The sequence below is a fragment of the Chlorocebus sabaeus genome, chromosome 20, assembly GCF_047675955.1.
Source record: "Chlorocebus sabaeus isolate Y175 chromosome 20, mChlSab1.0.hap1, whole genome shotgun sequence".
Lineage (NCBI taxonomy): Eukaryota > Metazoa > Chordata > Mammalia > Primates > Cercopithecidae > Chlorocebus > Chlorocebus sabaeus.
The window spans coordinates 44,240,749-44,256,310 of NC_132923.1; the positions used below are offsets into that span (position 1 = coordinate 44,240,749).

Consider the following 15,562-nt stretch of genomic DNA (forward strand, 5'->3'; position numbering starts at 1 on the left):
TGGGCTGCTTTCTGGTCCTTTTCCATGATTGGGCTTCAGCAGCTGTCATTTCCTCCAGTGTCCAAGAGTATTTCCTTGGCCTTCCAGTAGAGCTCCCCAAGTTGTCTGCGGCCCCCCTCAACTATTAACTTGCCTACTTGATACATATTTTGAAAAGCAATCTAAATTCTAGAAATTGTCTCTCCTGCAAACAAACTACAGATTCCATTTAAAACATTTCCGTGAGTCCAGAAAGTTCTGGGATTTTCCTGTTTTGGACTAGACTTCCAAATGGCTTCATCTTAAATTGCATTTATTACCCTAATTGTTTACTGATCTTTAGAATTTAGAATTTAGATTGGGAGGTCAAAATCATAATTTTCTCAATTTTTTTGGCAAACTGATATGATGGCTGGAATCATCCAGAAAAAGTAGACATCATTATATTTTCTTGAATATTCATTCAAGTTTCAATTTAATACTTAAACATTCATTTTCAAATAAAAATACTATGCCTTGTAGCTAGGAATGCAAAGACTTGGTTATCCTTGTTGGAGTAATGATTCTCCTCTATCTGGGGAGGTCATCCTCTGCAGTTGGAGACTGAGGGACTGGGAGATGGGAGGTTGAAACTTAAAGAGGTAAAGGTCTGTCTTGGAATAAAACTAGTTATCAGTCACCACCAGACCATCATGGTGGCTAGAATTCCAGAAACGGTGAATAGAAGTTCATCTTCTATTTTGTCTTCATGGAATATATCTGTGAAGCAAAAAAGGACACTTTGAATAAAACATGTATCGGGAGGCCAAGGCAGGCAGATCACGAAGTCAGGAGTTTGAGACCAACCTGGCCAGCATGGTGAAACCCCCATCTCTACTAAAAATACAAAAAAAAAAAAAAAAAAATGAATTAGCCAGGCACAGTGGCATGCACCTGTAGTCCCATCTACTTGGGGGGCTGAGGCAGGAGAATTGCTTGAACCCGGGAGGCAGAGATTGCAGTGAGCCGAGATTGCACCATTGCACTCCAGTCCGGGTGACAGAGCAAGACTCCATCTCAAAAAAAAAAAAAACCCAAAAAAAAAACGACAAAAAATATGTATTTTACTAGCTGTTGTAGACACTGTATGTCTTGTCAATATTCATTCAATTTTTTCCCCATTATGTATATTCTACCCAACAACAGTTTGGGTGGAATAGACTGAGCTTCATATTCAACTTGAGGGCTAAGTTTTGACTGATCTAGGTCAACTGGAAAAGCCCTTCTCTTTCCTTCATCCTTGACCAGAATGATTTCATTAGCTCCTTCCCTCATCCTTTGCCAGAATGATTTCATCACAGCATTCCCATGACCCCATGAATTGGTTCAGGGGTGTCCTCAATCAGCATGAAGTTCAAGACTCTCACCAAGACAGTGTGGTATGCTATATATAAAACTGGAGCCTACTGAACATTTTTGCCCCTCTGGTAGACAGCTTCTAAGATATCCCCCAATGGCTGCTGTCTCCTGGTATTCATGCCCTTGTATAATCCTCTCCCTCACCTTGAGTATGGGCTGGACCTACTGACTAGTTTCTAACTAACAGAACGCAGCAAAAGTGATGGGATGTCACTTCTGAGATTAGTTATTAATACAAAAAGACTGTGGCTTCCATCATGGGTATCCTCTCTCACTGGCTCACTCTGAGGGAAGCCACATGCCATGCTGTGAGGTGCACTCTAGAGAGGCCTATGGGCATGGGATTAGGGGAGGTTTCTAGACAACAGTGAGACACTGAGACCCTGAGTTCAACAGTCTATAAGGAGCGCGATCCTGCCAACAATTCCTGCCAATAACCACCTGAATGAGCTTGAATGGAGAGCTTCCATTCTAGCCTTCAGGTGACATCATAGCGCTGGATGAGAGCTTAACTGTAACATCAGGAAAGACCCTGAACCAGAGGCTCCCAGTTCAACTGCACCTAGATTCCTGACTCATAGAAACTGTGACATAAAAAATGTTTGTTGCTTTAAGCCACAAACATCTTTTTTTTTTTTTTTTTTTTTTGGAAAAATTTGTTAGTAGCAAAAGTTAACTAATATACCACATTAACAAAAGGTAGTTGGAAATGGATTTTTTTCCCGTTATTCACAGCTGAAAGCATATTAATATACTAGGTAGTAATCATGAAAAGGTTACTAGATATTAAAATCTGTAGACTCAAATGAATTTACCATGGCATACCAAAATCATGCAAACAAAAAAAACCTTCTATCCTTCCACTCACAACCATCTTCATTTCTCATATGGAAAATTATGTAATAAGGCTTATTCATTTGTAATCCTTTATAATACTGACAAAGTAATCTGGGCCAAGATTTACCTTTGATTACTTAAGCAAATGAACAATGTAAATAAATAATGATCATAGGGGAACTATTAAGTCCACTTAAAACATCTACTGTTGAAAGTCCTTAAAACTACTTTAACACCATCTGTTTATGTACAAGTTTAAAATATGCTAGTTAAAATAATTTTTAATTGATATGTATTCATTACAGCAGGTTTAGAAGGACTTCTGGCTAGGTACTGTTTGCTCTCAGTCTGAAATAGAAACTTCTTTTTTTTTTTTTTTTTTTTTTTTTTGAGTCAGGGTCTTGCTCTGGTGCCCAGGCTGGAGTGCAGTGGTGTGATCATGGCTCACTGCAGCCTCAAACTCCTGGGCTCAAGAAATCCTCCTGCCTCAGCCTCTCAAGTAGCTGGGATTACAGGCAGGTGCCACCTGTAGGCAACCATATCTGCTAATTTTTTTATTTTTTGTAGAGACAGGATCTCTACAAAACTGGGCAACTTTGTTGCTCAGACTGGTCTTGAACTTCTGGGCTCAAGTGATCCTCCCACCTTGGCCTCCCAAAGTGCTGGAATTTTAGGCATGAGCTACTGCACCCAGCCAAGAAACCTTTCAACCAGTGTACAAAAGATGTCATGGACTGAGGAGTATGATTGGTTTAACCTCCAACCTCTCTGTATTCTTTAAGGGCCTTTGAATGCTATGCTTATACAAACCAACCCAAGTTCACGCCTTCAGTAAAAGCCTTTGCTATATAGTGTCCTCAGAGTAGCAGGATCACTTGAAAAGACCATTGGGTATAAGTTGAGGGGCAATTACAGTGCTAATTCCTTTTTTTTTTTTTTTTTGAGATGGAGTTTTGCACCGTTACCCAGGCTGGAGTGCAGTGGCACAATCTTGGCTCACTGCGACCTCCACCTCCTGAGTTCAAGTGGTTCTCCTGCCTCAGCCTCCCAAGTAGCTGGGATTACAGGCACCTGCCACCACGCCCAGCTAATTTTTGTATTTTTAGCAGAGACAGGGTTTCACCATGTTGGCCAGGCTGGTCTTGAAATCCTGACCTCAGGTGATCCGCCTGCCTCAGCCTCCCAAAGTGCTGGGATTACAGGCATTAGCCACTGCGCACCCGGTCCGGTATTCTTTCTTAATCACCAAAATCACCTCTTTCAAATATCCTTCCTGTATATTTAGAGATTTGGTTAAAGATTGTTTTATAGGCTGGGTGCAGTGGCTCACGCTTGTAATCCCAGCACTTTGGGAGGCCAATGTGGGTAGATCATGAGGTCAAGAGATCAAGACCATCCTGGCCAACATGGTGAAACCCCATCTCTACTAAAAATACAAAAATTAGCTGGGCATGGTGGTGCACACCTGTAGTCCCAGTTACTAGAGAGGCTGAGGCAGGAGAATCGCTTGAACCAGGAGGCAGGTGTTGCAGTGAGCTGAGATGGCGCCACTGCACTCCAGCCTGGTGACAAAGTGAGACTCTGTCTCAAAAAAAAAAAAAAAAAGATTGTTTTATAAAAATTCAAAAAATAAAAAGAAATATTAAATGACAGACATCAAGTATGCTTCTGGGAAAGAGATGGGATTAGAGGCAGAGGTGGAGGGGGAATGTTCCTTTTAATGCAATCTGTACTGCTTAATTTTTATTTTACAACATTTTGTATTGCTTTTATAATTTAAAAAATGTTTAAAAAAAAAAAAAAGAAGAAAAAAGAAAATGCTCCCTGAGAGAATCTCATTGGTAGTTTAGGATGAATTCCCTCAATTATAACATTAAATCAGTATCTATCTGAGCATGCACTTTGGTATTGTGTGAAATGAGAAGGAAGGAAGGAATAGATGGAAAGTTATGATTAAGCCAGGACATGGAAGGGAATATTCCGATTGGCAGTTCTGAAAGAGGAAAGGGTTTGGGATAGTAGGAGAGAGCTGTGTATCTCAGAACAGAGTTAGGATTCAACAAAGTCAGACTTGTAAATTCACCTGCTTATCTGTACATGAAATGACTAAGGTATTGGCTGGGTAGGGGGTGATTTCACTGAAAGGGGCAGTAGGATGAGAATGTTCCCAATGGATCAATGCAGTAGCTGGGTTGAAGTAAACTGCTACTTCCTGGGAAGAAACTTATCAGATGGGACATGTGGGATAGCCTATGCTTGAGTATGAAACTGATAATGCGGCGTTTCCTGGACTGCAAAAACCAGAACTGTTGTAGCCTACAAGAGAGGAATGCAACAAATATGGGGCACAAAGTAAGTAGACAGGAAGTGACTGAGGCAGCTGAGAACTAAGGGATACCATGTCCTTCCTTAGCAAACTGAGGGCATCTTGAGGTTTTAACAATTTGGTTTTAACAATTTCCAATTAAAAAAAAAAAAAAAGCCAATCCACGTAGGCAACAAATAAAGAATAAAAAACAGAATAAAACACAATCCAACTTACCACTCTGGTAAACAGCTGGTTCTAAATATGATGGTTAAACTTTCAAGGTCTTCATTCTTTAGATGTAATTCTTCAAGCAGGGTGTCTAGAAACCGTGTAAACACCATACCTTCCTGAGAATGTTTCTGAATGCCAAGAATTGGGGTCAGTCTGAAACAACCAAAAATACTAAATGCATATCCATGAAATGATAAGGGCAAAGGGACTCCTATCTTCAACATGGCAGATAAAATTTTATGGGAATAATAAGGTATCTTTGATTTAACAAAACTCCCAGAGAGAAGGCTTTACTAACAAAGGCAGAAGTGAAGTCTCAGGAAAAGACTGAAAGATCAAACATTAAGTATGAAAGAGGTATAAAAGCCTAAATCTATAATATGTTTGTTGTTCTTCATTCCAGCAAAAACTACTAAAATTCTGCTCAGAAAATGAACTCTTTCCATTTGGGAAAGGGAGGTTACAAAAGGAGTTCAGAGCTGAGAACTGCTTGAAAAACATACTTATATTAGATGTTTGGATTATATCACCTAAAAAGACAATAATAAACAAAACAAGATTATCTTTTGAATGAAATTTTATTTTATTTTATTTTATATTTTTTGAGGCAGAGTCTCGCTTCTGTCATCCAGGCTGGAGTGCAGTGGCACAATCTCAGGTCACTGCAACCTCCACCTCCTGGGTTCAAGTGGTTCTCCTGCTTCAGCCTCCTGAGTAGTTGGGATTACAGGTGCTCGACACCATGCCCGGCTAATTTTTGTTTTTTTGGTAGAGACATGGTTTCACCATGTTGGCCAGGCTGGTCTTGAACTCCTGGCCTCAGGCGATCCACCAGCCTCAGCCTCCCAAAGTGTTAGGATTACAGGTGTGAGCCACCGTGCCTGGTCGACATTTTTATATTTATTTATTATTATTATTATTATTTTTTATTTTTTGAGAGAGAGTCTTGCTCTGTCACCCAGGCTGGAATGCAGTGGTGCAATCTCAGCTCACAGCAACCTCCCAGGTTCAAGCAATTCTTCTGCCTCAGCCTCCTGAGTAGCTGGGACTACAAGTGTGTGCCACCACGCCTGGCTAATTTTTGTATTTTTAGTAGAGATGGGGGTTCACCATGTTGGCCAGGCTGGTCTTGATCTCCTGACCTGAAGCAATATACCCGCCTTGGCCTCCCAAAGTGCTGGGATTACAAGTGTGAGCCACCACACCTGGCTAACATTTTTCTTTTTAAAACACTAAATAAATGAATTACGTCTCATAAGGCACTTCATACTAATTCTGTAAGAAACAGTATGCTTTTTTTCTCTAACCATTTGCAGTAAGTACTCCTAAAGATTGACTCTGCACAATGGAATTTTAAAAGTAATTTAAACTGAAATGTGATCAGTACATGATTTTTAAAAACTGAGCAATATCTATTCTAATTACAAAGATTAAAGACCTTGACTTCTCATAAATATATATATTTTTTTCTCTAGAGAGTATGCGTCTCAGAGTTCTTACAAGTTACATTCCTAGAAAGCTTTTTGGGAGAAAATTCTTTTCTCCCCAAATAGTTTTATACTTCCCACAAAGCTCTTTCAGATATTTATTTAACCTTGGTTATTTGCCTGGGCATATTTAATAAAAATAAAATAACTCTCAAATTTAAATCAATAAATCTCAAGAAATCAGAGCAGATCAGTTCCACAGTAGTCAGTGTGGAATATAAGTGTTTTCTGAGAGGCAGATTTTCTTCCTTGCTTAGCCATCCTATACGGGAAGTAGAAGTAAAAGGGAAAATTTGTCAGAATTGTCTAAAGATGGCCAGGACTTCCAGAGGAGGTGGGAAATTCTCTATATCCCTGAAGTATTTTCGCAAGAACTGGAGATGAGATGACTGCAATGGTCCAATGAAATCCATAGAGTTATAACTGGGAAAATTGCTATTGTGCATTCCTTTACCATCTCTCCTGTATTTCTTTGCAGCTAGGGGATGGAGTACCAAGTTCTCAGACTTCATGAGCTTTGTTTGCACATATTCCCCAAAGGTAGTTCATACTGAGAAATAGGACTACCCAAGTATTCCAATGCCAAGCCCGAGCTGGGTATAGAGATAAACCTAGAGTTGTGGCCAGCTTTTTTTCTGAGGCATTTTCCCGTAGAGAAGGTGGAACCCAGAAGCTAACTCTAGCTTTTCCAGGACTTAAGTGATGTCAACATTTAAAATATAAGTTGCTACTTCCCCATAATAAGACCAAGAATAAGGGATGGGATAACACTGGCTAAAATAAAACCAGGAAGTCCAAGTTGGGTGAATCAAATATGCCAACTCCATAGAAACCTAGTTTTTGTGTATATTTAAAGTGGTACTGGCCGAGTGTGATGGCTCATGCCTGTAATCCCAGCACTTTGGGAGGCCGAGGTGTGCAGGTCATTTGAGGTCAGGAGTTCAAAACCAGCCTGGCCAACATGGTGAAACCCCATCTCTACTAAAAAGTACAAAAAAAAAAAAAAAAAAAAAGCCCGGCGTGGTGGTGGGCACCTGTAATCCCAGCTACTTGGGAGGCTGAGGCAGGAGAATCGCTTGAACCCAGGAGGCAGAGGTTGCAGTGAGCAGAGATCACACCGCTGCATTCCAGCCTGGCCAACAGAGTGAGACTCCATCTCAAAAATAAATGAATGAATGGATGAATAAATAAATAAAGTGATATTTATTTGACATATCCAAAACAACTTCTCTGACTTTCAAGGAGATTAGTATTTGGCTCATATGTAAAAATAAGGTTTTCTCAATTCTTTCTCAAACTGCAATTAGTACTTAAAACAAGTGTCCAAACTTAATTTAGAAATAAATGGTGACTACTAGATTTCTCAATCTGTGTGCCTATATGAGAATAGCAAATGTGAAGAGTTATTACAGAGAAACAGCTTGTAAGAGCTGCCCCTCTATCAACTGCCTTAGTTACAAACTATTTTAGAAATAATAACAATTCTCTAGACAACCTGTAAGGCTAAAATGATTCTATAAATTACTAAAATCAAAAATTACTAAAATTTCTATTTATAAAGAAATCCTTGGATTAACGAGAAACTTTAGCTAGGAGAAAACAAACAAACACAAAAGGAAAGCAAGGACACAATCCCACTACATGTTTCTGAGCCCATGGCAAATACTGCTCATCCATCAGGCATTCTTTTCTTAATGATCTAGGACCTGCTTTGAGAATTCTCAAAACAGGACTCCGAACAACCATTTCAACTGTTTAGGGCTGGCTTTTGAGATGAAACCTATTCCCTCCCAGTCTAACTACAAACCCTAGAGGAACTATGTACACAATCCAATTATTATTTTTTTTTTGAGACAAAGTCTCGCTCTGTCATCAGGCTGGAGTGCAGTGGCATGATCTTGGCTCACTGCAACCTTTGCCTCCCGGGTTCAAGCGATTCTCCTGCCTCAGTCTCCTGAGTAGCTGGACTACAGGCATGTGCCACCACGCCCAGCTAATGTTTGTATTTTCAGTACAGAAGGGGTTTCATCATATTGGCCAGGATGGAGTCGATCTCTTGACCTCGTGATCCACCCGCCTCAGCCTCCCAAAGTGCTGAGATTACAGGCATGAGCCACCTCGCCTGGCCTACACAACCCAATTCTAATCCTAGCCCTGCCAGGAATGCTTGTATGACTTGGGGCAAGTTGCATCTCAAAGCCTTAGGGTCGATCTATAAAATGGGGCTGATAATACTAAAATACCTTAAAAGATTATTGAAAAATTCAAATGGAATACTGTAGAGGAATAGCTCTTTTTATCAAGTATAGTATTGGTTATATTATCAACTAACATTTACCATGTGCTACTTATGAGTACTTACCATGTACTATGTTCTAAACATGGATTATCTCCTTTAACTGTATAGAGATCCTAAGGGATATAGTTATCACCTCCATTTAACAGACAGGGAAATAAAGGCCTAACAAATAGAAATATCTTCCCCAAGGTCACAAAGATAGTAAGTAGCAGGTTGGGGCTTTGAACCTAAACAATTTATCTCAAAAAGCCCAAACTCTTAGCTAATATGCTAGCTTTCATTATTTGTAGACTATAAAGTGCTATAAATTGTTACTTGCCTGACTTATGTGTACTGAGCCCTCAATGAACATGCAGAAGGAACAGAATGATTTAAATTTGCTTTAAAGAACTACAGAACTACAGATATAAAAATGGCAAGTAGTTGGGAGGCAGAAGGAAGTGCTGATAGAGAAATCACACAAAGTCTGGTGTCTGGTGGAGACAAGAATATCAACTTGGGGCCTAGAGATTTCTACAGCAAGTCATCAAACAGATAGATAGCAATCCTCAGGCATCTGGAGACAGGATTTCCTGACTATTCTTAACACGTGGGCCCTAACTGTTGCTGCATAATTATACTCTTGGAAAGTTTAGCCAGTAAGGAAATAAGATTTCCTTTAATCTTATTTATTCCCTTGTATTTCCCTTTTAATCTTTAACTGAAAAGACTCCTCCCCCATCAGTCCCTAACGGAATATAGATGATTATAGATCTATATAATATAGTCTTCTCTCAGTATCTGTTGGGGATTGGCTCCAGGACGTCCCATGGAAATCAAATTCTGAGGGTGTTCATTCAGGTCCTTGATATAAAATAGCATAGTATTTGCATATAACCTATGCACCACCCTCCCATATATTTTAAATCATTTCTACATTACTTATAACATCTAATACTATGTGTTATGTAAATAGTTATACTGTATTTTTAAGGGGAAAATGACAAGAACAAATGTCCATATGTATTCAAAGCAGATGCAGTTTGTTCTTTCCCTGAATATTTTAATTTTTTTTTTTTTGAGATAGAGTCTCACTCTGTCACCCACAGTGGAGTGCAATGGTGCTATCTTGGCTCACTGCAACCTCCGCCTCCTGGGTTCAAGCGATTTTCAGGCCTCTGCCTCCTGAGTAGCTGGGACTACAGGTGCACGCCACCACACCCATCCAATTATTTATTTATTTATTTATTTTTTTGAGACAGAGTCTCACCCTGTTGCCCAGGCTGGAGTGCAGTGGCTCTATCTTGGCTCACTGCAACCTCCGCCTCTTGGGTTCAAGTGATTCTCCTGCCTCAGCCTCCTGAGTAGCTGGGATTGTAGGCATCCGCCACCACACCCAGCTAATTTTTGTATTTTTACTAGAGGCGGGATTTCACCATGTTGGCGAGGCTGGTCTTCAACTCCTGACCTCAAATGATCCGCCCGCCTAGGCCTCCCAAAGTGCTGGGATTACGGGCTTGAGCCACCACGCCTGTCCAATTTTTTGTATTTTTAGTAGAGACAGGCTTTCACCATGTTGCCCAGGCTGGTCTTAAACTCCTGAGCTCAGGCAATCCACCTGCCTCAGCCTCCCAAAATGCTAGGATTACAGGCGTGAGCCACTGCACTGGCCCTTTCCCTGAATATTTCTGATCTGTGGTTCACTGAATCCACAGTTGCAGAACCCCTGTGTACAAAGAACCAACTGTATTAGCTTTCTAAGAGTTATAAGTTGACAAATTATTTTTGGAATTAGGTGATGTATAAATGAATAAATACTATAATAGTTCCTGTGTATCTCTAAATATTAATCCAGTTGGAACAGTTCCTGTGTATCTCTAAACATTAATCCAGTTGGACTACTTTTGGAGTCATGTAAAACTTGTATTATTTTTAAGATGCTGAACCCTAAACATCTAATGTATAATTTTATGAATGAGTCATTCAAGAGTATTATGATTTGCTTTTATTTCCAAAGTAATTTACATTCAAAATTGAATGCTTTATTACTTAATAGCACAGATTCCTTGCCCCATCTATTTTAATTTATTTATTAAATTTTATTTTATTTCAGTGGTTTTGGGGGAGCAGGTGGTTTTTGCTCACATAGATAAGATCTTTAGAGGTGATTTCTGAGATTCTGGTGCACCCGTCACCCGAGTAGTATACACTGTATCCAATGTGCAGTTTTTTTAATCCCTCACCCCCTCTCACCCATCAACTTTAATGTTTTATCACTTAATAGCAATTAACTACCTGCAAGCTTTTCCAGTCTGGCTGCTTACTGGGCATTTTCTGAATTCCATGTTATCTCTGTAGCAAGAGGCTCCGTGTCTCCTTGCATAGATGAATCAGAAGCAAGATCATAACATTTTATCCGCCTACTATGGTTTTGATCAACTATAAGAATTGGTTGTAGCTCTTGCCAAAGATGCTACTAACTACTGGGATTCTTTTTAGGGCACATACTGCCCTAATGATAGGTATCATTGGACTAACTCGAGTTTGAGGACCTATCTGATGTAGAGGTCCAAGCACTGAGCTTGGAGACAAGGTTCTATTCGGAGTGTGCTTTTGTTAGTAGTGACCATGCAAGAGGACTTTGTAAACCACAAAGCACCGAGCAGCACAGTCCCTATATGTGCATAGAAACAGGCCCAGTGAAAAATGAACAGACTTAATACGGCAACTGTTCTTTTCATGGTCAGTAATGGTCTCCTAACTTCCACTTCTGAAAGCCTCTTCTGTGTTCTCTTCCTAGTTAACTGAAGTATTGGATGTTTCTGATCACTTCCTCCCTTCCTAGAATTCTCCTCCTCTTAGTCATGGTTCTTCTCCTACCCCTGATTCTTTATAATCTCTCTTGTTGGCTTCTCAATGTAATATAATAGGTCCATGGACAACCCATGGTCCACAGGCCAAATTGGGCTTCCCATTTATTTCAAATATGGCCATAACCATTTATTTACATATTCTATAGTTGCTTTCATGCTGCAACAGCAGAATCAAGTAGTTGCAACTGTAGTGCCAGCAAAGACAAACACATTTACGATCTAGACCTTTACCAAAGTTTGCCAACCCCTGTACTAATTATATATAGCTTTAAGTATTATTTTTTGAGACCAAGTTTCGCCCTTGTCGCCCAGACTGGAGGGCAATGGCATGATCTCTGCTCACTGCAACCTCCGCCTCCTGGGTTCAAGCAATTCTTCAGCCCTCAGAGTCCCGAGTAGCTGGGATTACAGGTGCGCCACCAGCATGCCCAGGTACTTTTTTTTTTTTTTTTTTTTTGTATTTTTAGTAGAGATGAGGTTTCACCATGTTGGCCAGGCTGCTCTCGAACTCCTGACCTCAGATGATCCGCCCACCTTGGCTTCCCAAAGTGCTGGGATTACACGTGTAAGCCACTGCGCCCGGCCTTACAGTTTTAATTTAAAATGAATAACTCAGTCATTAATGTAATGCTTTATATACTATCACTCTGATGATTAGAGCAATTACAACAGGAGATGAGAAATCTAAAGGAACCATTTGGCTCTAGGATATTCAGGGGCTGGTCTATGAAAAATCTCTCGCATACTGGACCACTTGTGGATAGAGGATGCTTAGTAACCAAAACTATCTCATAAAGTTTCCAGCTGGAGAGAGTATTTTCCCTGGCTCATTCCATTCCAATCATACTGGCCAACCATATCTCAATTTGTGCTGAGGTTAAGTTCTCCCCACTTTAGAGGCTTGCTTGGGGATATTCCCCCTCAGTTCTCTGCATGGTAGGATCCTTCATGTGATTCAGTTTTGTTTAATGTCACCTTTCCCTCTAAAATCCAACCTCAGTCTCACCTCTCTACTTCCTTTCTTTGCTTTTTCTCCATCATCCTTAATAATTGTCTATTTGTTGCTTGTCTATCTCCATCCAAAAATATGTGAATGTCATGAGGACAATGACTTCATCTATTGTGTTCACTGTATCCTTTGTGCCTGTTACACTGTAGATCATCAATAATCACTTGTTGAAGGAAGAACTAGTTTAAGAGGACAACTATTTATTGTGATTACTGAAATGTTTTTCTTCTTCACAAAATTTTCCTCCTCTCATTTGATTGAGAGGAGACGAGGCCTTGCTGTGTCGCTCAGGCTGTACTGCAGTGGTGCAATCATAGCTCACCGAAGCCTCGAACTCCTGGGCTCAAGTAATCCTCCTGCCTCAGCCTCCAAAGTATTAACAGCTGGGACTACAGGCATGTGCCACCGTACCCAGCTACTTAAAAAAATTTTTTTTTTACTGTCTTGCTATATTGCCCAGGCTGGTCTTGAACTCCTGGCGTCAAGCAATCCTCCTACCTCATCCTCCTGAGAGACTGGGATTATAGGTGTGAGCCACTGTGCTGGGCTCCCCTCCTTTCATTTTTAGAAGAATGGAGGAAACATTTTCTTCATTCTCCCTCCCCCAGGCCACACATTCTGCATCTTCCTGCCAGAATATTTCAGAACATCCATCAGTGAGGTGTGAGATGAGCTTCAAATTCATCAGGCATTAAATCATGACCTACCACTTGTTACTGAAATTCTCTTCCTCGCTTCCATTTGTCCTGGAATTCAGTGTCGTCTGGGAAGCACTAAGACTGGCTAAGCGTTAATAGTGCAATGTGCCACTGAGCAGGCTTGGGTGTTAGCTTTAATTCACTTCCAGAACTACAGAGGAAACTGTGGAGCAAGGGGCTGGGCCTAGAGGGGTTGCTTGGTCCCTTTCTCAGGAACAAAAGTACTTAATTAAGCCTTATAGGTGAAATATGAAAGGAGAGGAAATTCTTTTCATTCTAAATGACATGAGATTTACTTGGCCAAGGGAAGAAGCAATTTAGGATATCTACATAAAGTTATTTTTAATTGGCAAATAAAAATTGCATATGTTTATGGAGTACAATATGACATTTTGAAATACGTGTACATTGTAGAATGACTGCATCAAGCTAATTAACATATGCATTACCTCATATACTTATTTTTATGTGGTAAGAACACTTAAATCTGTTTTGATGATGATAATAATGACTAATATTTATTGCTTTCTAGGTGTCAGATACTTCTTTTTGTTTTGTTTTTGTTTTTGTTTTTGTTTTGAGACAGGGTCTCACTCTGTCACCCAGGGTGGAGTGCAGTGGTGCAATCAGAGCTCACTGCAGCCCCAATCTCCTGGCCTCAAGCAATCCTTCCAACTCAGCCTCCCAAAGTGCTGGGATTACAGGTATGAACCACTGCACCTGGCCCAAGTTTTTTTTAAGATTCCACATATAAGTGAGATTGTATGGTATTTGTATTTGTGCCTGGCTTATTTCACTTAACCTAATGTCCTCCAGATTCACCCATGTTGTCACAAATAACAAGATTTCCGTCTTTTTAAAGCTGAATATATGCCACTGTTTATATATATATATAAAATATATATACCATATTTTCTTTATTCATGTATCTGTTGATGGACACTTTGGCTGATTCCGTATCTTGGCTATTGTGAACAATGCTGCAATGAAAATGGGAGTGCAGATGTCTCTTTGACATACTGATTTCATTTCCTGTGGATCTATCTTATCTATCTATCGTTCTGTCTTATTTATCTACCTACCTACCCACCCACCCACCCTTCAGTGGGATTGCTGGATTATACTGTAGGGCTATTTTGGTTTTTTTTTTGAGACAGAGACTCACTCTATTGCCCAGGCTGGAGTGCAGTGGCACCATCTCAGCTCACTGCAACCTCTGCCTTCCAGGTTCAAGCGATTCTCCTGCCTCAGCCTCCTGAGTAGCTGGGATTATAGGTACACACCACCATGCCTGGCTAATTTTTCTATTTTTAATAGAGATGGGGTTTCACCACGTTGGCCAGGCTGGAACTCCTGACCTCGTGATCCACCCACCTCGGCCTCCCAAAGTGCTGGGATTACAGGTGTGAGCCACAGTGCCTGGCCTATTTTTAATGTCTTGAGGAACCTCCACATTGTTCTCCATAATGGCTGAACTAATTTACACTCCCACTGACAATGTGCAAGAGTTCCCTCTCCCAGGTATCTTCACCAATGCTTGTTATCTATAGGTCTTTATTTCTGTGTAATTCTGGCTATCACTCTTCTTGCATGGGGTATATTTTTATTTTTTTTAGGTAAATAAGAATAGCAGAAACTATAAGCAAAATGAAGACTCAACTGTTTTGGGGGATTTATACTCCCTTTCAGTCTCCTTCTATTAAGAATTAAATGAGGCCGGGTGCGGTGGCTCAAGCCTGTAATCCCAGCACTTTGGGAGGCTGAGACGAGCGGATCACAAGGTCAGGAGATCGAGACCATCCTGGCTAACATGGTGAAAGCCCGTCTCTATTAAAAAATACAAAAAACTAACCAGGCGAGGTGGCGGGCGCCTGTAGTCCCAGCTACACGGGAGGCTGAGGCAGGAGAATGGCGTGAACCTGGGAGGCGGAGCTTGCAGTGAGCTGAGATCCGGCCACTGCACTCCAGCCTGGGCGACAGAGCGAGACTCCGTCTCAAAAAAAAAAAAAAAAAAAAAAAAAAATTAAATGAGACCCAAAGGCCCCATGCCTGTGTTTTTTTGTAAAGTCTCGCCAAAGTAAGCAGAATAGACCCTTTTCTTAATATAATGATTTGGTCTCTTTTCACAAAACTGCTAATAAACTGCCTTCATGATTCTGAAGGATGGAGATTCTACACTTCTACATGTAGCATGCTGCAATGGTTAATAAACCTTAAATTCTAGACATTGTTTCTCATATATAATCTAAATGTCTCTTGCAGAATTTTATTTTCTTCTTCATTGAACTTTTGTGGGTGTTTTTGGTCGGGGGGTATGCAAGCTCTTAAAGTTATTCCTTCATATTCTTGAAAATGGTTCTCAGTTAATTCCAAGTCTTTTTAATCTTTCCTTATAGATGCCATCTGACTACTCCCTATTGGGATTGGTGTTTGCAGTGGTGTTCTTTCCTATACTCACTTCTAG

General features: G+C 40.4%; 1 protein-coding gene across 1 annotated transcript in view; it reads right to left on the bottom strand.

Annotated features, from left to right (window-relative positions):
• Positions 1-425: 425 nt before the first annotated feature.
• Positions 426-15,562, bottom strand: part of RPAP2 (RNA polymerase II associated protein 2) — an 89,068-nt gene continuing 73,931 nt past the window's right edge. The window contains exons 12-13 of the mRNA XM_007977966.3: positions 4,757-4,906; positions 426-738 (exon numbers count right to left, since the gene is read on the bottom strand). Coding sequence (XP_007976157.1) covers position 738; positions 4,757-4,906 — 151 coding nt within the window. The 3' untranslated portion in view covers positions 426-737. The remainder of the gene's footprint in view (positions 739-4,756; positions 4,907-15,562) is intronic.